The sequence below is a fragment of the Trematomus bernacchii genome, unplaced genomic scaffold, assembly GCF_902827165.1.
Source record: "Trematomus bernacchii unplaced genomic scaffold, fTreBer1.1, whole genome shotgun sequence".
NCBI classification, from domain to species: domain Eukaryota; kingdom Metazoa; phylum Chordata; class Actinopteri; order Perciformes; family Nototheniidae; genus Trematomus; species Trematomus bernacchii.
In genome coordinates, this window is record NW_022988066.1 from 7,071,511 (window position 1) to 7,097,014 (window position 25,504).

At 39.5% G+C, this 25,504-nt stretch overlaps 2 protein-coding genes across 3 annotated transcripts in view; one reads left to right on the plus strand and one right to left on the minus strand.

Annotated features, from left to right (window-relative positions):
* The window catches only part of klhl5 (kelch-like family member 5), a 48,080-nt gene extending 29,051 nt beyond the window's left edge, over positions 1-19,029 (minus strand). Inside the window, exon 1 of one of the 2 annotated variants that reach the window (XM_034120467.1) lies at positions 18,949-19,029. In XM_034120467.1, the coding sequence (XP_033976358.1) occupies positions 18,949-18,968 (20 nt within the window). In that variant the 5' untranslated portion in view covers positions 18,969-19,029. Of the gene's footprint in view, positions 1-2,171; positions 2,511-18,948 lie in introns of those variants that run through there. The other variant, XM_034120466.1, reaches the window with a different exon arrangement.
* On the plus strand, positions 19,015-25,504 carry LOC117474593. The gene is made up of 9 exons (XM_034120470.1): positions 19,015-19,296; positions 19,820-20,104; positions 21,005-21,304; positions 22,001-22,111; positions 22,218-22,280; positions 23,037-23,072; positions 23,531-23,569; positions 23,645-23,692; positions 25,324-25,504. Exons 1-9 carry the CDS (start codon positions 19,209-19,211, stop codon positions 25,380-25,382), a joined length of 1,029 nt encoding a protein of 342 aa, XP_033976361.1. The 5' UTR covers positions 19,015-19,208; the 3' UTR covers positions 25,383-25,504.

Below are 25,504 nucleotides of genomic sequence, written 5' to 3' on the forward strand. Positions count from 1 at the left end.
TATGCCTTTTATTTTTAAATGTTACTTTATTTTTAAATGTCACTTCCTTTTTTTTTTAAATGTCACTTCTGTTTTTGACTTTTTTTCCAGCTTTTCTTTTTAAATCATTTTGTGACATTCTCACTGAAGAGACTTGCAATTATTTGCCCCAGACTTCTGCTTTCAGACGTAGTAAATTATGAAGTTATTACCCTATCAGATAATAATCCAATGCAGAGGCAATAATGTAATATAATACATTATTTTATATATATATTTATATATAAGTTACAACCGGCCCTTTGAGTGCAGCCATAATGCTGATGTGGCCCGCGATTAAATTGAGTTTGACACCCCTGGCGTAAGTGCATATATTTTAATGAGGGTCGCCAGCTTTCTGAACCTTTATTTCCAATGAAAGTGTTTATAAGCTCTCAAATGAACTGCTATGAAGTTATGTCACTTTCTCAGGCAAGATAGTATCCATTTATATTACCAATATGCGATTAGTTCACCAAAATAACGCATATTTGGGAATTTACGCCGATGTTTGGAGCTGTGAGGAGCAGCCGGTCGACGTACAAAAAGCTATTGTTTTATAATTACTCTCACTCTTTCTTATTGGATCAAAGAGATTAAAAAATATCTTAAGCAAAAGAAGATAATATTTCTCCAAAGGTCTGCTCTGAGATTCTATGCAATTTGGCAGTCTTTCTTGACATCTGTAAAAAGAGAGGACGCTGCAAACGTAACCCCATGATATTTAAACCTTAAACTTGATTTTTTTCGTGCATTTCTTGTTCTTCAAGTCTCTTATGGTGCATAACAGTTGTTAGGTTATTGGGATTAGATTACATTAAATAATAAAACCTTGATAAAAAATATTCCTAGATGGGACTTTAATAAAAAAGGTCTGAGTCAGGCCTGAGACATTCCTTTTTTTGTTTTCTTTTGTTTTATTTGTTTATTCCACACATGGCAGTTATTTTAAAACAAAACATGTACACTTATACTGGTTGTTTTTTTATAGCGCATGGTGGAAAGGAGCAGGGAGAAGAAAATCTTATTTTACCTGCCCCTTCTGTATGTATCTATATAATATTGACATCCTCATATGGCACAAGTTATCGTTTCATGTTGTGGATATCATAATATCGTAAACTTTGTCTTTTACCGCTTTAGTAATGTACTTCTCTGAATTCACCAGATTGTTATTTTCCTCTACTCTCCGTTTACCCTATGTTTAAACCTACAGCACATACCTGTGCCTACCCTTCTGATAGTAAGGGGGTCGAGGGTCTTTCTGCCTGAACAGTACAAGTCTAGAGTGTTATTACTGAGAATTACACGCATGGTGCAACATCAGATATGTATTTTTGTACATGAACAGATGAAGAGAGCCACAATAAAAACAGGAAGATTGGGGTTTTGGGGTGAATCTACTCATACACCAAGCAGAAGTCTTCTTATATACATCTCTCGATGACTAAGCCATAAGCAAAAACGCACGATGTCTTTGACATAAAGCTCCGCATCTGGTCTGATTGACACTACCAACCTATTGCAAGTCAAAGAACAAAGCAATTTCTCGTATGATCACCTTTGGACACTAAACTAAAGCCTTACTTGGGGAACCAGTGCCTTCCATTATTATTTTGTTAAAGTTTCAGCTATTCCGTTTACAATTCTGTCTACATATTATTTAATACGATTTGTTAAAACATTGTTGTTTCTTTTGATGGGAAATATTATTTATCTAATTTATAATATAAATAAAAAGCAATGTTAATTTTGTTCACCTTATTTTTTTCTCCAAAAGAACCGATAAGAGTACCGTTAAAGGATAAAGGTAGTAGTATCGTTAAAACCACACACACACACACACACACACACACACACACACACACACACACACACACACACACACACACACACACACCAAGTAGGCTTGACAACTATAACCCTTTAAATAAGGCAGAGAAATAACATAAGAGTTAGCACGATGATTCATGAGCAATATTTACCACATCCTGTTTAGATAATTTCTTGTAAAAACCCTAACTGATTGAACTAAACACACTTTATCATTTCCAATCATAGCACGCTTTCCAACCACATGCTCTCCCTGCTACGGAGCCCTGAACACAACTAAAGACCCAGAGTGTAAACCAATGCATTTCTGAAACACTCACGATAGAAAAGCCGTCCAGTTTCTCGGGGAGGCTTGGAATTGGTCTCTCAGGAGAAATGAAGCAGAGGAATGACGGGCCATTCAGCTCTGGTCTCCTTCTGTTGGATCTAATCATTGGTCACTTGGCAGGAGCCTTCTTGAGCCGCCTCCTGTTATTGGTCTCTTGGCTGTGGTAGTCCAAGGCAATCACTCAAAACTCTCTGGCACAGCTTTACAGCTGCACACCACACTGGACGCACCCACACACACAAAAACTCAGAAAAACACACCAAAGAAAATGACACCATGAAATCCTTTTCACACACACTTTACACTCGATAATCATCCTGTTTATGGACATTCACACATGCATGGACACCAGCACACGTCACAGAAATGGCAGCATGCATGTTTTGAATACGCTGTACCACCCACACACACACACATACAAATACAGAGCCATATAAAAACAGGTAGCAGTCAACTGGGGAAAGCCGTCGTAAAAAAATATTTTATAGGGCCAGAAAGTGAAACATTATCTGTCTGGCCCGTCTGTGATGATCAGTTCATCTCTCATGACTGATGTTCTTCCTCAATTGGCCTCCTTCCAATCTCTATCTTTCTAGCTCTTTATATTTCCTCTCTCTTCCTCCTTTCTGTCTTCCCCACATTGTGCTGTTTTGAAACCTTCTCTTCCCTCCTTTCCTCCCCACCCACACGCTCCCATTTTCTCCCCAATCTCCTTTCCAACCTCAATTTCCTGCTCCCCATCCCAGCTTTTATAGTGTGACAAAAGAGTTTGTGTGTGTGTTTGTGTGTGTGTATACGTTATGGTGGGGCTGTGATTCCCTAAGGTGGAGACCTGCAGGAACGAGCCATTGCTCTACACAGGCTCACAGGCATACACACATCCTGACTGCAAATGCGAGTATATGCCCACACACACACACCAACACAGCTCTGAAAAATATGAGCCACACTATACATTCTGCATGCATACACACAAAAAACACAAGGACACACCGTGATTCAAGTCACGGCCCCTTCAGCATACACACAGAAAAACAAAACACACACACGCTTTTACACACCCTCACTGCCAATTTCCGTTTTGTGATCGCAGTGTTGGTTGGTACTGTAGCTGCAGGCGAGTCCGTCCTTGAGACTCAAAGCAGGCTCAGACTGGCCAAGCAAATAATTACTTCTCCACAACAACACGCCGGCTTCTCCCAACACATGAACGAGAAGGAGGGAGCGTGTTTGATTGCAATTAAATTAATCTGGAGGTACAATATTCAATGTTCTTAAACTGAAAATGTATTTCACGGGCAACAAGGCTTGCATGGGAGGAGACACGATGTCTACACGATGTCTACACCTGTGTTTTTAAGTCTTTGTGTGTGTATGTTTGCTTGTATGTCTTTTTTTCTGGACGTATTTGAGTGTTAGACCTTTGATGTGAGACCATTTTTCTAAATTAGGTCATTTTCATTTTTGGTGGGACCTTCAAAGAGCAGTTTGGTAAAAACCTGGTTCTAAGAAGTTAAGACGTTTGGTGAGAATTAGGTTAAGGTTTAATTCAGGGGTTAGGCAGCTGGTATTGATGGGTAAACGTGTTAGGACTTAGAGTACTCCACCCATTTAGCATTGCACTCATATGAACACTTGTGATGGACACATTTTTAAAAAGGGTCTAAATTCGATGCAGCAGAAACTGGGATAAATATTTTATTTATGCATCTCAAGTGATGACATGTAGACTCAACTTCAAGCTGAAAGCCTAAATCTGACATTTGGAGCAACATAGATTTGGTGAGCTCACTTATTTCTGAACCCACACCAACAGTTTATTTTTTACATTTTTCAAACTTGTTGTCTTCTGCTCTGAATAGTGAAGAAGCAATTTTGCCGATTTTGTGCAGCTCCCTCTTGGGCTACAAAATACTTATTACAATGTTTTTTTTACACTCACAGTAGTGCTTCCAAAGGGATGGTAATAGACTTACAGTAGAGTGCAAAATTAATGGTGTTACCTTTTAAGGTTAGGGTAAGGGGTTAGGAAATGGGCTATGTTTATGAGGGTCCTCACAAGTACAGAAATACTCCATTGGTGTTTGTCTAATGTGAATTAGATGCAAAACAACCTTCATCACATCAGTCAATAGAAGAACCACACAGATTAAGGACAGCTTTCTCTGTAGTCACTATGTGTGTGTGTATTTTATATGTCGTCCCAGTTTCCCCAAAAGTAACTACAGTAATAGGAGAGATAAAAGAATGAATTAAGCTCAATATCTTTCCATCAGCGAATGTTATCATCAGACACAAAAATAAGCGGAGAAGTTCATGAGGGGGATTCAATTTGCCACAATCAGGGCGATCAGTGTCGGCCGGCTGATCAGTGGAGCAGCTCGTACATTTCTGTTATGCCTGCTCCTCTTTTCTGTCCCTCTTTTGATCACACCCTGTAATAACCCCCTCTGTCCATTTACTCATTTCCTCCACTTCTCTCCCATCCATTACCCTTGTCCTCTCATTTATTTTTGCTATCCTCCCCCTTGCAAGAGATGGGTGTACTGTGTGAGAAAGACCTGCGTTAATTAGGTGTGTCTTGTGTGTGCGACTAGTAGAGGCTTTTGAGCGCAGATACAGCAGAGTGTAATGAGTGGGAGGAAAAGCAACACAGACAGCCAGACAGACTGAGAATGAGGCCGAAAGGAAGTTAACTAAAAAGCCTGTGAGATACTAGAGATGAGAACAGAGCAGCAAAGCAACAAAACACCCAAACTGCTCTCTGTAACATCTTTGCCTTGCCCTTACAGGAAGGCACATGCACACTTCCTTTCTGATCTTATATTGGAGCAGAAACCCTCCATCTTGCTCCCTCTGCACTGAGACTTTGACACACTTTTACTACCATGTTTTATTCAACACTAATGTAGAGACATTTTTTACTGATTGTGTGTGTGTGTGAGTGTGAGTGTGTGTGAGTGAGTGTGAGTTTGAGTGTGTGTGTGAGTGTGAGTTTGAGTGTGTGTGTGTGAGTGTGAGTGTGAGTGAGCGTGTGTGCGTGTGCGTGTGTGTTTGAAAAGATGTGTGCTGTTGTATGCAAAGCGTTTTCGGTCTGGGGGGCATAGAAAGCACACAAACACACACAAATACACGTACACTTATAAGCACATAAAGCTTTGCACTGCCCAGGTGTAAACAAAACTGTCCAATTACTTTGATCCATTCCTGTTGCTGTGGGAAGAGAAAATGGTTTCTCCCTTTTTGCCCTAAAGCACATCACATGGGTATACACACACAATACGACATAATGGCTATCCTCTGGCTTGCTAGCTCTGGTTCCTCTAATTGCCCAAGAGGAGGAAAGCAGGGAGGGAAAATAAAGGATGCAAACTGCCAAATGTAACCACATTTGTCGAGCTGTGCATCTGTTTAGTAACCCAAGAGCATGAAGAGGATGATGATGGGAGCAGGCGCAGCCGAAAAAATGGCTTTTGGCTTTTATCCAGTCTAATCAAAGTCCTTGTTACCTCATCCCCTGCCCAAACACACACACACACACATACATCTTTTGTGAGCAGAGGCAGCCATTGATCTGTCGGAGCCTGACATTTGGCCTTGGTGTGCACACCTGTTCAACTATGACATGTAATTCTGCTGCTGCAGGACAAACAGAAGTTTATGAGCAGATGTTATGAGATTAGTTGACCCCCCGACAAATCATACCCTGCCCTCCAGCAGCAGCAGCAGACACAGAAGAACAATGGCTACCAGAGATCATCTAATAATATCCACACAGCATGAAAACCATGTATAAACCATAGACTGTATATATAAAGTATAAACGCATCCCCAACATTTCCCAAAATACTCAAGTATGACTCTGCATTTATATATTAATTATAGTGCTAAAAGAATACCTGGGGATTACAGCTTTTCTCAAATGAAGTAGCAAGACTCCTCACAGGTAACGACAGGAGAGAAGAAATCCCCCCTGTGCCTTCTTTTACCAGTCAAATATCAAATGTATTTTAATATTCCATTATTTGATTTTTAATACAACTGCATTAATTCACAAAAGCTTATATCTTATATCTCGTTTTCTCAGATCAGTTCCTCTTTGCCATTACAAGTGCCCAGTCCAAAGTGCAAAGATGATCAAGTGTAATCCCACCCTGGTTCACCCTTCACTGTCACATCTTCTCCATTTTTAGATCCCACCATCGTATCTTTAAGCACCATGCAAAGTCATCACAACTTCACAGCCTATCAAATCTTGCCAACAGTATAAACTCAGTTTCATTTTGATCAGTTAAATGTTGTTATTGGTTTTAAGCACTTTAGTCAACATCTCTCGTTTTTTGTGTCATGTGCTCTTTAACCATAGTAACTTGGCTTGATTTGGTCCAGCCTTTAATCTACAGGAAGAGATTTTTTTAACAGATATTTGTGCTATGGTATGAGCACCATACAGCATAACAAACAGCTGCCTTTTACAGAGAGTGACATTTGCATTTTAATAGTCATGTTTTTAAACCTGAAATAATGTAAATCCAACATTACATATTTTTCTAGTTCTTGTTGGGTCTCCACCAACTCCTGTAGAAAAAATACAATGTGTCTCACTGCAATTTGATGCTGGGTAGGTGGGTTCATCTATTGTTTTAATTTGTTATTCAAAACAGCCACCTGGGCGGTCAGAGTAAAGCAAAACCTGTTACCCTCCCTCCTCCAAAATAATGTATATCAGAGCAAACGATCACTTTCACACTAGGCATATATCCTTTGTTGACATGGACATAAAGTTTAAAAGCACCTTAAAAAGGAGTAGCTTTACTTATATCCAGAAAAAGAGAAAGTCAGAAGATTAAGATACCGGCCAGAAGCACAAAGAGATGGAGCACTTATATGTAATGGAGCAGCAGTGAAGAGTTATGCCAAGTAGGTGCTGGTAAATTGAAATGAGAAACCGATAAAAAAGGTACACTAATAACCCATGTGTTTTCAGTAGTCAGAATTTCTCATAGCAAGAATCCCATCTTTACATAAATTACACCTCTGTGTGCTAAACGACACAAATGATCACCAATCCTCCTATTTGTGTGGGTGGGTGTGAGAGTGTCTGACTCAGATTGTTTGCCGCTCCTTAAAACCGCTGATGCATGAAGTTTGCAGCTGCACACAACAGGAAATAATACACATACTGAATTATTGATGGACATGAAAACAACTCAATTTTGTTTCTTTGTCTGTCATTAACTGTCTCTCCTCGTCTCCCTCTCTTCCTTTCTCTCTGCCCTCACACATTTGGTAGTGAAACACCTCACTAATGACAGCCAACTGCACACCCACTAGTCTCTATTCTTTAGTAAGCATGCGTTTGCTTTTGCATGATGCACTCAGGTCTCTTTGCAGGGCAGGTGGCAGAGGGAGAAAAGTGCTTGTTGTGCAATTTATCCTAACTATCCCTCTGTCTCTCCACCCTCTCTCTCTAGTTTTTCCAATAGCTATTTTTCCTATTTCCCCTACTGACATTCTTTCTCCATTTCTGCCCATCTACACACACACCACATGTCTCTGGGATATTTTCCCTTTATGCTTTCCCCCCCCACGCTGCAGAGCCCTCTCATCCTGTTCACTCTCTTCCTAAATGGGCTGAGTGTTGAGGGAGAAGAGGAAGTAGAAAACATGAGGGAGAGAGAGAAAGAGAGGGGGGGGGGGGGGGGGAGCATTTACGGTCAAATAAAGAGAAAGCCTTAATAATTTACTGTGCCCTGCTGCCACAAGCCAATCACAGCAGATAGCTCTCATAGAAACGAGTCACAAGTAGTTAGAGAGAGAGAGACAGATGTTGGAACCATCAGACCGTCGATACTGTGATGAATTATTTGAAGTGTTACACTGGTCTTAAAGCTTTGAAATGTTTTCTGTGAAATGTCCAGAAAACAGAGGCATTCGTTAAAGAGTAAATCATTTTTAATTATAATTGAATGGCAAACAAATGTTCGGGATTTAATATCATATTTGGATTGTATCCCTTACCACTCTGAATAAAGTGAAACATTTATAAAACGATATATAACTCCATTTGGAGGTCAAAGACTTTGCCATCTACCAGAATATATTGTTGAGCAGGAGAAGCTATAAACACAACATTGACAAATGATCACCTTATTAAGTTCTTTTGGCAGTCTTTCAGTTTTGACACTGAGTAATGAAGTGCTATACGCATATACTTAGAACTGGAGTCACGTTCACATAACTTAATTTGCCTCGTCTCATTATTTATTAAAATATTAATGGCTGTGTTCACATTCATTTGTTCACTGTGACTGGGAAAAGAAGCGGAAGATCTGCAGGGAAGAAGACTAGTGGGATGTGGGTTAGAGAAAAGGGTCACAGTCAACAAGGCTTCGTAACCACTTATGTATAATAACACTTGAAGCTTATAGTAGAATACTGTTAAACCAAAACAACAAGCTGACTGCCAAGCTCAGTAAAGCTGAGGGGAACTGAAGTGTAGGGCAATCATTCCCTGGGATAGGTTCATCGTGTCAAGAGACATCCCAGATATTCTTTCCATCGTCATTAGAATATTAATTAATGCATACATACATGCCAACATCATTTTGGCATCTCTCAACACATGCTTGCAATTATTTATAGGATAGGTTTAGGTCTCTTTAAGCTTTTTAATGTATTAACATTCATTTCCTGGAGGGTTATTCATAATAGAAACTTGCCTCAGCCAAAGCCTTAACCTAACTTACATTTTACACAAAATAGAGACAGAATCTGATTTATGCTGAAGGCAGTTGCAGTAAAACAGTTGAGGAAGAAACCCATTTTTTCCATAATAAGTAAAGCCATCCTCGATCAGCTGGTGTAACTCCATTGTACATCCCTAACTATGACACACATGCATGTATTTGCATAGTGAATACTGTATACTCTGCTCCCGGTGGTAAAGACATCTGTGCCTGAGAGGCATTCTTCGTCTTTGGACGAGGCAGCGCTCTATCCAACAAGCTCTCATATTGGACGTTCAGAGGAAGGTCACCTTACCCCCCCTTGATCATTGATCCATAAACCTATGAGACAACAGAGGAATACAGAGGGAACAGAATGGGTAGAGGGAGAAATCGAACAAGAGTTGAAAGAGGAGAATTAAAGTGTTTAAATAATATGATCAAAGAGATGGTACAATACTGGCTGCTTCTGTACCCTAATTTCAGCTCAAATTAAACCAATCACAGCACCAGAAATAACTATCTTAAAGTAATTAGTCTGCCGTCAACACTTCATCGATTCTAGATCAATTCCTTACTTAGCGTGAAAGGGATGCCTCATATTTCTGTCCGTTCTAAAGAAGAAAGAAAAGAGAGAGATGGACGAGAGAAGGAGCAGATAGCATCTCCACCCATCTCTTAACGTTATGAACACACTCAGATAAACCTGTGTGGCAACATTATCAAATGTAAAACTGGAAATGCATTGTCTAAAGGCTAAAACTTCAAATCAAAGTCCAAATTCTTCCTTTTACATATTTTTGCACTGATATCGTTCATACATAGAAATATCTTCTACTGTAAGTAAACAAAAAAGAGTAAATACAGGAATTCACTGACTGGAACAGAGTACGAAGGAGCATCAAGAAATTAAATGACAAAATAACTCAATCAAAAAATAAATATATTGTATTTGACAAACTGTGTCTGTCCACATAATTGTGTCATTCTTGACTAATAGGTCATGCTTATTTCCCACTCCCTACATCAAGTGTGAGAAACACAGCCACAAGTAAAACTAGATATTTACTAATGCTTTACAAATAAAACTCTAATTTACATAAACGTTCTCGCTTGTCTCTGAGAACACCCAATACACACATAAATACGGCCCCTGGATTACCTATGGATGCAGTTTACCGTGTGTTAATCTGAACACAATGGTTGGTTTACATGTGTGTGTCTGTGGGTCGCTGTCAATGTGTGTGTGCTAAGAAGTACCTTAGCGAACCAGATAAGGTTTGTTTATATTATTGTCCTCTAAGGAAATGTAAAAGAGACAATGCAATGGCTTGGTATTGGGTGGATTAATTCAATGAGTCAGGAAATTGTCAGATGGTGGCTGAGAAACAAAGGGAGACATGAAATGTAAGTTAGAATTGTTGGGAAGCTTCTGGAGGCTTTCACTGTTTGCTCCATTGTACTTATCATGATATACTGTAGTCAGAATGACCACAATTATAACAATTGAAATTGTCCTAGTATTTAAGTATATGAGAGTTGTTTCTTACATATGGTTTAAAACAATTCTTTAGCGCACTGTAGGTCGCTTGAAAAACCTAAAACTGCGGGCTATTTGCCTCAATATCAGTGGCTAATAGCAAAATAAAGGAATGTGGCTATTAATATAATAATTAAAGATGGAAGAGAGAGGGAACAGGAGACCGTGTCTATAATTACTGAAGGATGGGGGGGGCATTTAGAGGACGCTGACGCTGCAGCTTATCATCTCATAACTGGCCCTCAGTACTTCATATTTTATCACAAGCAAGCTTTTAGAATCATTGGATGACAGAAAAGTGTGTGCGTGTGTGTGTGTGTGTGTGTGTGTGTGTGTGTGTGTGTGTGTGTGTGTGTGTGTGTGTGTGTCCAAAGAGAGTCTAGAGATGGGTGATAAAATGTTAATCAAACCGTAATGGCTTGAATGTTCTCACTGATGTATGATTATACACGCCAAAAAGATCCTAATTAACGACACAGAATTAACCTGCGTCCTCTGAATGAGATTTATTTGATCTAAGTCACAAATTTGACTTTTATTGCAAAACGCAAGAAAAGCGAGTGTCTTTAAAACATACAATCTGCCAGCTATAGCGTTCTCCCACAACATCTGCTAGCTCCTTTAGTCGTGTACTCATATAAAACATTTTCCGAAAATAGAAATTCCTAAAATAACGTTTGCTTTCATGCATGAGAAACTGTGTTTGGGTGTGCAACTTCCCCGTCATAACACAGATAGAAAGCTCATTTCAATCTCTCTGTACAAGCTGCTGCAACATGACGTGACAAGAATATCAGCTCTAGAAATAACTCTAATTTACAAACAAGGCAGAGAACAGAGAGAGAAATGTTGTGTTCCTCTCTCATCACGCTCTCGTAGTATATGCTTGAGGAGCTCTACCAAAAGCGGGGTCAACACAGCACAAATAATGCATACAAGCCTCCACTAACAGCAGAAGGAAAGACCACTCGGTGACATATCACCCTCTTCATCCTCTAACAATGACTCATTCCACACTTTAGTGGAGTTTACTCCCTGATGCTAGTGTGATACTTTGAACAAATGTTTGTTTCATTATTGACTTGCTCACGTGTCAATACATGTTTTGCCTTTGAATACATTAAAGACAGACATTTACAGACCTACAGAAAATAGAAAAACACTAGTAGACAGTTTCACGACCAATTGGTTTCATTCATTCATTAAAGCCTCCTAGAGAGAGCAAATAATTTTGTCTTTCCTTTTTACAATAAAAGCTAGTCTCCAATAAACTGGAAATAGAACCAGTTCCTTTATTCACTAATTCTAATAGAAGGTATATCCATATTTCCCCATAATAGTGCAATTACCCTCAAGGCTTGTAAAGTCCAAAGTCATTGAGCAGAGACTGCTGCACAGTTACAAGTTACAACCAACTGTTCAGGGTGTATTCCCACTACACGAGGTTCGGCTCGTAAAGGCATTCAACTACACTCTCTCAGAATCATTGGACATCCCCATAAACAATGAATTAATGAACCCGTTTCCTATCTGCACTTAACACAAAAATCCTGAGCATTAAAGTCATAAATATTTAGTCTCATAATGTTGATGTCTAAATCTCTGTCATGGCTGGGGAATACTAGCAACAGAGGAAAGAGGACTGTAATGCAGACCAATAATCAGCACACAAGCCAGGGCAATGTACTTAAAGGGGACCTATCATGCAAAATGCACTTTTGTACGTCTTTTATACATGAATATGTGTCCCCGGTGTTTCAGGGAACTCACCAAGTGTCAGAAAACACAACCCTCTCTCTTTTCCTCCATACCCAAATCTCTAAAAAAGGGGCTGCAACGGATCTGATAAAAACTGATCCAGATTTGAACACTTTCCTGACGTCAGGACGGTGGCGCTACGGCTATTGGGCCAACTCCACCAATCAGGAGGAGACAGCCACGGCCATTGCCGTTCGAAAGCGCTGGAGACGCTGTAGTACATATGCCAGGCCAGTAGATGGTGCTGTTCTCACTGAATCTGCCCTTACAAACACAGAGCTAAAAAATGTCAAATTGAGCAAAATGAGGCATGGCTAAAATGCATGATCTGTTTGGTATTTTGAAAAAAAAAAAGTATAAATATGCCTTATATAGGTATGGTCCTACACTATATTATTCAAATATAGCACTTTAAGGTAAATGGCTCACAGGTTAGCAACAGGAAGGCAGCTCAAACTTTCAACTGGTCAAAACACAGCTACTTTTCCACTGGAAAAGTAGCTGCACAACACTAAAAGGCCATGTAGAGCAGAGGGGAACTGCAAAGTTTTAGTGACAGTAAATTACCTCCACCAATGAGGTTGTTTACTGTGTCACTAAATAGATAATTGGTTCATTTTAATACAGAAAAATCAGTCAGTGCTGCTTTTTTGTTGTTGTTCCTATATTGTTATACCTTTGTGTTGCATATGATTTATTATTTATTATTTGACATGCCTCTTTCTTCTTTTGTTTCGTTTAAATGGAAAAAGCACATTGAGTTTCTTTGTGATGAATAAAGCTGCTTTGCCTTGAACACTTATTAGTTACATGTCCTAAAAGACAGCACTGTATGGTTTTGACTTATTGTTCTCAACTCCTACATAAACAAGGAATTATATGATTCTTAAGGGATCTCCCCAAAGACTTTTTGATTGATAATTTCAATGACAGATCTATTGTCTGATCCTAACAACTGATGTCGGTGTATTATTCGTCTATTTATCATGCATTTTATTGAGCTTTTATGTTTGTGTGCTTTTGTTGTTTTTATGATGCATCTTTATTGCAACCCTGCCTGCAAGCCTCCTTTCCCTTTCAAGACAATAAAAGTTGATGGTGTGAGCTGCGACCAATAAAGCACCTTAAAGTGTTAAGTGTTCATCTTAAGTTATTTCAACATAAACAAGGCTTTAAGAGCTACACACAGGGAGGATTGTTTATTTCAATTCAATACACGGTATGCAAAACTACCGAAATATAAGAAAACAGCATTTTTTACCCAGCAACCACCCTGTGAGCAGGAGCAGGGCCACTCATTTGTTCTGTTGGCAGGATGAAAGAACGTGCAATTGGAGCACATTGATTTTGCCTCATGTTAAAAAGCTTTTATTGACATGGCATTTTCTCACCAGAGAAGGTTACAGCAGAGGAGAGAAGAGAGGGAGGGAGAAAGTGAAACAAGAAGGGATTCCAAAGAGATGCCGCACCATGATGGCTCAGGGCGTCCTGTAAACTCAACCCACTTTAGCCCCATTTAGCGCACCATCCTTTCAAGTACTGCCTTCCCCATTCACACAGATAGACACTCCCAGCCACACCTGAAAAGAGAAGATGTGGTTGACTCTTAAAACCTTGAAACTTTGGCATTAGAGGCCTCCCATATTTCTTTGAGGGAACAAAACACTGAGGAGGGGACAGGAGAAAGAGTCAAGGACAAACTGTATTCTGAGCACATAGGACGAATACAAAGTGGATCAGACAGGCAGGCAGCGAGACAAATCAGAGCCACAAGGATGATGAATCTGGAAACCTTCATCACCTTTAAAGGTTTGCTCATAACGATAATCTCTTCCTGAAACGTCGTCATTTCTCCATAAAGAGTCATAAAGCTTTACAATGGCTTCATCTCTGGAGAAGCCGTTCATGCTTTACTGCTGACACAGCTCTAAATCACCATGCCCTCCCTCCTCTTGCCACTTCTCTTTTCTTTTTTTATGGAAAACATGCTCACAACTCATCTCTCAGTTAACTTGTTAGCCATAAGTTCGAAATACCACAACACAGTCGGTATAGTGTTAATGAGTACACCAGTAACAGAGCAACATTAGCATTGATTATGAGTTGTGGCTATGGCCAGAGGTAAATGAAAGTCCAATATTTACTTTCTTTAGATCTGTTTTTGGTCTACATCAACTACCTCCTGAGCGAAATATCTGACCCTAGTTTCTCAACGCTCCACTTTATTTATCAACTTTTAGTCACAAGTAATTTCTGTTGTATTTTCTGTGATTTGGCTTTAACGCAAAAGTACAAAACAGGTCGAGAAAGCCTGAAATTGAAAACTGGACTTGACGTGCCACAACAGTTGAACGGTACAATTGTAAAAACCCAGAAAGAGAGTCTAAATGAACAACGAAAAAAGGCAACATGAGTTGTCAGAGCTTCAAACAGTGGATGTCCAGGGAAAGATGAAGGAAGCCACTCTCATGCCACCTGAGACCATCTTCGGATAGAAGTAGGCAGAACGACTTTGCACTCATATACAACCATATCACATGAAACACCTATGCCAGCCCCATTTGCTAAAGAGGATGAGAGAGGAGGGGTGAGACTGAAGATCAGAAGCTTTGAGAACCACTAAGGGGACCTTTGAGCCTGTATAGTTGCATAAAATGTTCCCAAATGTGAAGAGTGAACCTCCATGCTCATATACAAAGAAAATATAATTTAAGGGGTCTGCTTGTTATTATCAGTCAACATATGCATTTGACAGCAGAAGGTCTGAAGTGGTAAGTCTGTATCTTATTAGCAGGCATCATTTTAAATTCTAAAAGGCAATGTATAATCAATAGATTACATTAGATGACTTCATTATGTCTCAGAGGGGAAACTAGTTTATACGCCCATGCAAAATGACAAATAACAAAAGAGACAAGTCAGAAAGGTCACAGCAGACAATCTATTAAAGCTGAGCCGATCTTTCATATCGATTGCATTATATAAAAGGTCGACTAACGAGTGATATAAATCGGACGAGAAAATAAGCCATAAATGTGAAAATCAGTTGGAACAATACATAATGACAGGACATACAATCCACCTATTGACGCTTTAGTTTATCTGAGAGCAGTGTCCATTTCAAGCAGATCCAGGGATTAAATTCAGCTCAGCGAGGACATGATGAGAAGGATCAAGTGTACAACATCTCATGCCTGAAATACAACCTAAAACTGCGCTGAGCCTGCGGAGCGTGTTGTTAAATATCCTCTCGTGTACCTAAATCGCTAATCTCATCACATTGTTACATTCAATCTCCAAACTCTCGACATCAGATGCTGCCGTAATGCAGAGCTCCAAAAATAGCTCTCATGCAGTATCTCTCAAAGATTTATGGTTAATATTCATAATATTTAGCAAATGACTGGGTCTAGAAGAAAAGAGCTGAGAAGGACAACGGTCTCATTTCACAGGAGCATGCACGGTCAGCATTTGCACTGCAGCAGTAGAATTTCTGAAAGCAGCGTTAAAGAGATTGATGCATACTGTAAGCTCTGTGTGACGGACCAAATCACTTGTTTGATTGAATCAAATTAATAAATTGGTCTGACCTTATGCCAAAACTCCAAAGTGGATATTTGCATTAAACAAGTCCTAAGTTCTTCCAGTGATCTCTGGAGGAGACAGAGTTTATTGCAGCCTATAAAATTGTTGAAACAAAAGAATAAATATAACGACAGCTTCGCTCTTTCTCAGCAACGCTATTGCATAGAAGATACAAATACAAAGTTGGTATTGAGGATTGAGCCGGAGTAAAAGCCATTGGGTCGGATAATAACATTTACTTGAAGGAGCTTTTTATATCTATAGAATTCAATATTTACTGTGCACAATTAAAATTAGCATATTCAGCGTACAGACAATAAAGTGTTATCAATCTTCTCATCCCACTCTCTGCAAGAAAACGAAAAGCTTAAATGTTGAATTATTGCTTCAATACAAATATGGCTGATGGCTTGTTTTGGACCAAGGGGTTTTTTAGTGGATAGGTTACAAAAAAATCTTTGCTCTGTGCATCATTATCCATACAGAAGTGAATCGCAATCTGGCCACTACTTTCAAGATAGTTTATCTGAATTAACCAACATCAAGCCACCTGTCATCCCCATAATTAAGCTGTCCTGCTTAAAAGAAAATAGATAAATAGGGTAAAGCATCCCCACATCATAGCGTTTGAACACCTGACATTCTCTCAGGGCCAAAGTCTCTCCAGGAATATTGTCAATCTGCTGGAGCTTCCACCCAATTAAACCCAGTTATGATTGATTGGATTTCTGTGATGCCATACCTCTGGTTTTCTAACACGGTTTCAAGGAAGCTTGAGGAGTCTTAAGGGGTTTCCAGCTGGTGCCCTGAAATATGTGAAAAATTTCAATTTCACCATCACTGCAGCCAATAAAACGGTTTTGATGAGGCTTTTCACCTGCCTCTGTTATCTTCAAACTCTCAGCTTCCATCGCTGTGGCGCTGCGAGATAACATAGAAGCTCTTCACAAAGAAACCTTGTTTTTTTCAACTAGAGGTTTTCATCAGTTGAAGTCAGTTTGATTAAAGATCATAGTAATCTTTAACAACATGGGGTACTGACAAAACCTTTATCAAATGTGAGGCTGTGCTCTAAAGCCTGCAGTGTTTTTCTATAGTTTGTTTGCATAAAACAATCTACAAAGACTGGACTTCATAGCTATTTAATCTGGTTTAGAAATATAAATTATTCATGGGGATACTGCCATCACTTGAATCACATACCAGTGACCTGCAGACTAAAGATTTTTCGCTATATCACAAATAATATATATATCTATCACAAAGCTGTTAGATGTGCTAAAACTCTATCGACAATCCCAGGTACTATGGTGGTAAATGCATTCGAGCCATTCATTTAAAATATGTGGAAATGCAAGCAGCTTTGACTGACCATGAAAAGACAGAAAGTGTTTATTTTTATTTTGGTTGTGGCCGCTTCCATCCCATTCTAAGCTGCCGACTGAGCCTTGAGAGGCAAGCTGCTGCAGAGCGGAGATAAGGCTCCACCTGCCAGCCATGCACATCACTGTGTTTGTGTGTATTAATATAAGGGTGTTTGTCTGAGACTGTGTGTTTATCTGTGTGTGTGTGTGTGTGTGTGTGTGTGTGTGTGTGTGTGTGTGTGTGTGTGTGTGTGTGTGTGTGTGTGTGTGTTCCAGGTCTACAAAGATAAGTGGCTCTCAGGAAACCAAAGCTTCACTGAACACTGAACAGAGATCAAGTTAAACGTTACAAAGAAAATATACTTTTTTTAATTTTAAAGCGGGAAACGAGAAACAGATAAACAGAAAGCTAATGTCCTCTTCAGCAGCAACAGAAACACCTACTGTATCATCTCGCTATTGTTTGGTAATGTTAATTAAAAGGAGTGGCAGCTGGCCCCAGGTATACTAATTTAAAGTGGATCTATTATGCTATATTTGAATAATATAGTGTAGGACCATACCTATATAAGGCATATTTATACTTTTTTTTTTTCAAAATACCAAACAGATCATGCATTTTAGCCATGCCTCATTTTTGCTCAATTTGACAATTTATAGCTCTGTTTGTGCAGGGGCAGATTCAGTGAGAACAGCACCATCTACTGGCCTGGCATATGTACTACAGCGTCTCCAGCGCTTTCGAACGGCAATGGCCGTGGCGGTCTCCTCCTGATTGGTGGAGTTGGCCCAATAGCCGTAGCGCCACCGTCCTGACGTCAGGACAGTGTTCAAATCTGGATCAGTCTGTATCAGATCCGTTGCAGCCCCTTTTTTAGAGATTTGGGTATGGAGGAAAATAGAGAGGGTTGTGTTTTCTGACACTTGGTGAGTTCCCTGGAACACCGGGGACACATATTCATGTATAAAAGACGTACAAAAGTGCATTTTGCATGATAGGTCCCCTTTAAGCCACAAGAAGAAAAAAACCTGTTTTTTTAAAAGCAATTACAGTAAGTCCTAATTATCAGCGACATTCTGATAATTATGTGATAATAATGGGAAACGCCTGAGAGATGTTCTCCACTTATCCATCCATTACCTGTAACTGCTTAGGCTACACTATTCAGAGTAGCGAGTATTTTAATCATACATTTATTTTCCTTTTTAACTATTATCTTTTGAACAATTGTACTACTAATTACAGTATGACGTAATCATATACTAAAGAAAGGTGTAATCAATTTTAAGAAACAATGTCATAATGATCACACAGACTTTTTCATAACACTGCAAATTCGTAAAAATAATTTGAAATAAATGAAATAATATCTCATTATTAAAAGACACTTCAAAATGATGGCATACTGCTGTTAAACAAATGAAATACAAAGGTCATAGTAATGAGAAACTGTTATAGAACTACTGACATCAGTATTAGATGCCTATTTTTTTTACCCGTATCTGGCACAAGTGAGATAAAAAGTCATAATCAGAGGAGAAAGTAGTGTTGGAGTGTCTAAGGTGTGTTTTGTTGAGGGGCGTTTCCCTCTTTAACCGACATTGCGTACAGTCAACCATACAGTATCTGAAGCTGATCCCCACATTTAATTGGGGAATATAAATGTCTATGTTTCTTTCGGTTTTACACAAAAATATAACATCAGCTGATCTCTCTTTACAGATATGCAACACACAAATACAAAACAGGATAGATCCTCTATCCATCATTCACACCTCGAATCAACTACTTACATTCTGCTGATAAACTCCATTTTCACTCTTTCTTAGAAGAAAACAGGAAGTGCAAAAGGAAGTGCAGTTCTTTCTTCGTTGTGGCCTGCCTCTGCAAGACTTATGTGAAAATATCGAGGCAGGCTTCTACCAAACATTTCTGTGATGCTGGGTCTGAAAACACGTGTTTGTTTAGAACTCAAGAAAAGGAAGTAGATACCACAAGGTCATGCCTCTGTCAGGGGGGAATACATTTGTGTGTGTAATCTTATGGTGCAACCATGACAAGAGCAGCACTGACTAAACTCCTCATCCTCGTGATCCTCACCTTCATCATCTGCCTCCCAGATTTCTTCACATTGTACAGAGGTGGGTGATTTTATATGAATGTCTCTATCGGTTCACAATCTCTTGAAGAAGTTAAAAAGGAGGAAGTGATTGGTTTGGCTTAGTTTTCCTAAAAATGTTGGTTAAATTATAATAACTAAAGTCTACCATTAAGAGAAGTTTACTTCATTTAATACATTTTGAGTCAATTTGATTTCTTGTCACTGTCTGATTCAACCTCTGCATCTTTCTATCTGAGCTCAGAGTCGTATCCAAATATAGCTCCATTCAACAAGACATTGACTGACATCCGCTTTGAAATAGTTTCCGTATTGTGTTGCTTTGAAAAGATGGTTCTCTTTTTGAGAGCAGCCTGCATTAGCCTTTGTACTTGGCCACGTGTTCGCCTTCAATGATTTTGCCCTGTGTGTCAGATATAAACTGGAGGCTATATCTTCCATTTTGGGATCTTGCTTTGAATTCTGAATAGAGTGCACTTTGCATTTCTTCCATTGCTGCCGAGAAATCGTTCTGACTTTTCTGTTTATTTGCTTTCCCCTCTCAGTATCAAAAGTGAACTTCCTCTGCCTGCCCTACCGACGCTGTGAGGGAGGGAATCGGGTGAAGAAGGGGGAAAAAGCAAAGATTGGGGATGCTGAAATTACAAAAAAAGATGTGTGTGACCCCTCACAGACTCCAGAAGGTGACGGGTTCGAGCTAGACTGCACACAAGAGCATCAGAGCAACACGACAGATCCTGAGTCCAGGAGCGCCTCCAGAGACCCAGAACAGAGCTGGTTCATGTGTGAAACAGATGTTGACGTTTCACAATTACATAGCTCATCTTCAGGTACTACTAAAAATATAAGTTTTCATTGTTTTTAGGCATGCTAGCAATGTGGCTTTAGGGATGTCAGCACATTGGTACAGACTTAAAGTGGCCCCATTATGCTTTTTGGGGTTTTCCATTTCCTGTGTTACAGTATATAGGTTTCTGTGCATGTAAACATCACTATGGAACATTCACGCTTCTATTGACCAATCACAACAGAGCCGGCCAGAGCAGACTGGGCTCTGGTTTCAGACAGAGGGTGAAAAGAGGTGCTGCAGCAAAAGAAAGACCTTTTTATCCATTAACGCATTTAAGACATGTCACAGAAGAATCACAAAATACAAAAAAATAGCATAATAGGCTGCCTTTTTGAATTCTAAACAGACATACATGGTCCCGAGACAAAAAGAATCCTGTTGACTTCTGTTGCTCATCATTTCATGTGGATTTAAGAATATTTCAGTTAAACTTGAACTCATATCAACATCTATGGCCCTGTTTACACATGAAGTTGTAGTTCTTCCTGGACATTAATTACACTGCCATCAATAACTGTAGTGTTTCTGCTTTCTCAGCTAACAAAAGGTGATGAGACATCTTTAAGATCGGTATTCTAGTTAAGTTATTTGCAAATGTTAAAAAAAGCAAAACCCAGAGGAATAAAAGGGCATTCAATTAACCCCTCTCTTGTTAGCAAATGATGGCTCTCAACAGAACTCTGCAAAAAAAGAAAGAAAAGCCAAACAGAGACGATGGCATGACTGCAAAAATCCTGATATGATCATGAAAATTAAAATATAATCTACGTTATAGGGTGCATTCCGAGCTACGATCCTTCAACAACATTGCACTGTTTTCTTCAGCAAATGTACGTAGCATGGCTGTAATGAATGTATTCCTCTTTCTGTGTCTTCACAGCTCTAAAAATACATTTGGTGGTGTCAGTGGCGCTTCAATTTGGGGATGCAGAGACCCTGAATCTCACCTTATATGGCCACACTAATCACAGCTCCCTACACCTCTATCCACCTGAGGAGGAGGACAAGGAAGAGGAGGAGGAGGATAAAGAAGGAAAGAGGAAGGCATTTTACTGCTGTCTCCCTGCCCTGCCCATCTCGGAGTCAGCCAATCAAAGCCGCTGTCTCCTTTGGCTCACCAATCAAACAGTTTTGAATGCAACAGCAAAGGAAAAGCTGCCATGGAAACGGACAGAGAAAGGTAGGTGTCAGGAATAGAGAGCTCTTTTTTCTTTGTGTGGCTTCAATCTAAAATTGGAAAGGAGAGGAAAGAAATTGGACAATCAGTTTTCATTTTAGGTAAAATTGATTTTAAGGCTGTCCTGTCTCTCAGTCCACAGTGGAGTAATTTTTTCCAATTGAAGACATTTCCCTCAGTTGTTGTTCTTTTGACTCAAATCTCAGCTCTGTTTCCCTTCCTCTCTCTGTACTGTATGATCAGAGGTATACAGTACATCTTAATAAACTGTATCTCGAAGGCTGTATTGATTCTGTCTGGATCTCTTTCCATTTGTCTCTCTCTCCAACACTTCCCCAAGCTTAAGGCTAGTTATATTTTCCAGTGTGTCTTGAAAGCTGGGTATCAATCTTAATTTCATACTTCCACTAAACTTTTCCATACCATACCCTTTAGGGTAAAGTGTTAAGGTTAAAAGGTTTAGAAAGCGAGGTGGAGAACATTATTAACAATCTGGCAACTGAAAAAGAGGCTGATACTGTATGTCCTGACAGGGTTATGGAACAGGCTTCTAGATTCCTTGAAATGAACAATCACTGGCATCTGTTAGTCTTAATAATGTCCCATCAGTGATTTACAATCAGGATGGAGTATTTCTGGGACTGAGGAGATGCTCTGAGACAGTAAATGAATCAGCTTGAATCCCTCTCTGTTCTTTAGATGAGTGGCAGTGTGTGTTCAGGGTGTTCTGGCTGGCTCTGCTCGGTGTGGTGGTGCTCACTATAGTCATAACTGTGCTCGGACAAATCTACTGGAGGAGGAATTCCTGCAGTAAGGCGCACACACACACACACACACAAATACACCTGCAACATACACACACAGGAGTAGCTTGATCTTTAAACGTTGACCTGAAAATGTTTCTTATTTTTGTCAGAAAAGCCCATGGTGCATCCTGTTGTTTATGATGTCACTGGGGGTCACTGCCAGGGGTTAAAAGGTAAATATGAATGTGTCCTATTAATTCCTTTTATATAAAACGTTCCATTCTTGCTCACATTTTCAGTTCTGTTCCTTATTAAAGTGAGAGTAGACACCTTATACAGTAACCCCAGATACACACGGCTCTTTTTCAGCACCTGTGGTCAAGAGTTAAAGGTGGGGTAGGTAATTTTGGAGAAACCAGCTCGAGTGCGCAATAATTTGAAAATACACAACCGGAAAAAATCTGCCGCTTCCTTACAGAGCCCCTCCTCCAACACACACGAACGCGCACATGACCAATGAGGGCACGAGATAAGTTTGTGCCCAGATGGAAGGCTGACAGGCAGGTAGGCCGTCCAGTTATTTTAGCCGGGCCGGCTAAAATAATTGGTCGTGCTTTTTACAGTATGACATTTTTTTATGGATTTTTTGTCAAAGCACTTAAGATATTCATTGCTATCGGGATGTTAAGAGCATTCCATGGAATATAACAAAAAGTGTATCTCGAGCCGGTTTCTCAAACTTACCTACCCCACCTTTAATCTAACTGATTACAAGCTATTTTGTATATTCAATACACAATACTGCAATTGTTCCTCAATGGATAATTTAAAGCAAGCAAACTGTCATAACAGGTGACAGGGCACTATTAAACGCGTCTAGGAGTCTGTTATTTTCCCTTGATTATTATCGTTTGTCTCATCATACACCTGTATATGAAATGAATCACAATATGTACCTGATGTGCTGTTTCTTTTGATCTTTCTACCAGATGGTGAGGTACACACAGAAATCTTCATTCCCAAAGGTAAACGATTTTGGCAAATTCAGTAATACCGCATCAACCTTAAAAAAGGTTTACATCCTTATTTCTGGCAGGTTTGTATTTTTCTATAGATTCACCATACAGTCTAGGAGATTCACAGATGTGAAGACCGTTGTGTAAGATGTGATTGTGTACATTTAGAGACTTATTTAAGGCATTTTATCATTTATTGAACCCCATTTTTAAGGCCCCCTGCCTAAACAAAGCATACGACCCAAAGTTGTTTAGCTTAGGGTGCACATGGTACATTTGGGATTTACTGTAGGTGATATTTTAGGTACTCTAGCATTTTAGGAAAAGCAGGTGAAATACTTATTATTGAATCCATGTCATACTGATCGATGAGTTGAAGATGTACCCTTTTCTGTCTTCCTATGATCCAGTATTTTCCACAATCGTTCATTTCAAACCTTAGAAACTTGTTTTGTTTTTATTGACAGGACTTTCACCCATTCCAGAAGTTGACACACAGGATAATGGTAGGATATTAACACACAGAAATTCTGAGAAAAATCTGTGATTGTGAGTTGATAGTTTTTGCATGCTTTTTTCAGGTGACATAGAAACTCTGCTGGATGGTAATAGTGACCACTGCTATACAGGTAAAGATGCAAACCTAAAGACTGAAAGAGGCTACTTTAAGTATGCATTTCCTTTGCACAACTTGTTTCCATTCAACCGAGAACGATACAATCATTAGATCTCCTAATTGAAGTGTTGGCAAAAGCACATACTATACCGTAACAAGCCCATAACATTTTAATCAACATAATTAAACAACAAGCAACACAGAGGTGTAAACTCCATTAGCTAAAAGAGCAAAGTTGCAAAGGCTATCACTGCATAGTGCACACACTAAACGCTGCAGCAGGCACGTGCACACAGACATCAAAGTGGGCTTGAGCCCCTGCCCTTTTTCTTCCTCCAGAGAAAATGCCCTTTTTTCCCCCTTTTTTTTAATTGTTATAAATGAATATATATCTACTGCTGTTTGCGCACAGTTTCCCTTTCCAAATATATATTGATTGAATACAAAATATCAGGTCGGGAGATTAGACTGTGAAGTTCCGTAGCTCTCCCTCCCTCCCTCCACGTCTCCTGCACAGCGGTGCGGACATCGGCAGTCACTTCAGACAGACAGGTAGCAGCACATCCCACTTTACTGTCCCATGTTATGCCGGCTTTTCTTGGCTTATTTTGAAGGTGATTGGTGATGAACAAATTACTAAACTGCCAGTGCCTCGAGTTTACAGCTAATTAGCTAAAAGACAATAACAAATATAGTTAACTAAGGTAGGCTACTAGCTAATGGATAAGTTAGCTCAAGGTTTAGCTAAGGCAATTTATCATGGGCATACAGGCTAATGTACTGTACTTAAAGGTGGGGTAGGTAAGTTTGAGAAACCGGCTCGAGATCCACTTTTTGTTATATTCCATGGAATGCTCTTAACATCCCGATATCAATGAATATCTTAAGTGCTTTGACAACAAAATCCATTAAAAAAATTCATCTGTGGAAGCCGTAGCGCTGTAAAAAGCACGACTAATCATTTTAGCTGGCCCGGCTAAAATAACTGGATGGCCTACCTGCCTGTCAGCTTTCCATCTGTGCACAAACTTATCTCGTGCCCTCATTGGTCATGTGCACGTTCGTGTGTGTTGGAGGAGGGGCTCTGTAAGGAAGTGGCAGATTTTTTCCGGTTGTGTATTTTCAAATTCTAGCGGACTCGAGCTGGTTTCTCCAAAATTACCTACCCCACCTTTAAGTGTTTCTGTCTTTTGTCCTCTGCTGAGTGTGCATCTCCAGGTGCTTTGCATCAGGCTCTTCTTTGTGGAACCACAGATGTTAGGCTCCCTGTCACCACCTGCTGGACTGGAGCCAGATTTAGAATTTGCCCTCTGGTGCCCTTCACCGTTTTTATCAGATATTATTATCTTTATTTTAATATTGACTTTCGTCTCGACAATAGGGGCTCCTTAACTTGCACCATTTTTATTGTCTTTCTTACTTTGATTTATGTCTTGTGCATATTTATATTGAATTGTTGAGGAACCTGTGATGCAAGTTTTTCATGTATATGACATTTAACCTTATAACATTTTGAAAATTATTATACTTCAACTAACTACTGTAGCCTACATCAAATATACCTCATTTAGGGAGTTCAGGTCACCCACTCTGACTCTTTATCCTGTTAGCTAACACTTATCTTTCTTTTTTGTTTACCTTTAGCAAATCTTCATCATCGCAACCATCCCTTCATGTCTTCATTATCAGAGGAGCAGACCTAGTGACAGAGGAGCAGCCAGAAGAGCTGACTTATTGAGAGTGTGTTGGACAAAAATTAAAAAAGACAGCTTTAATTACCAGCCACCTTAATGGTCAAAATAAAAATAAAAACATCTGAGACACA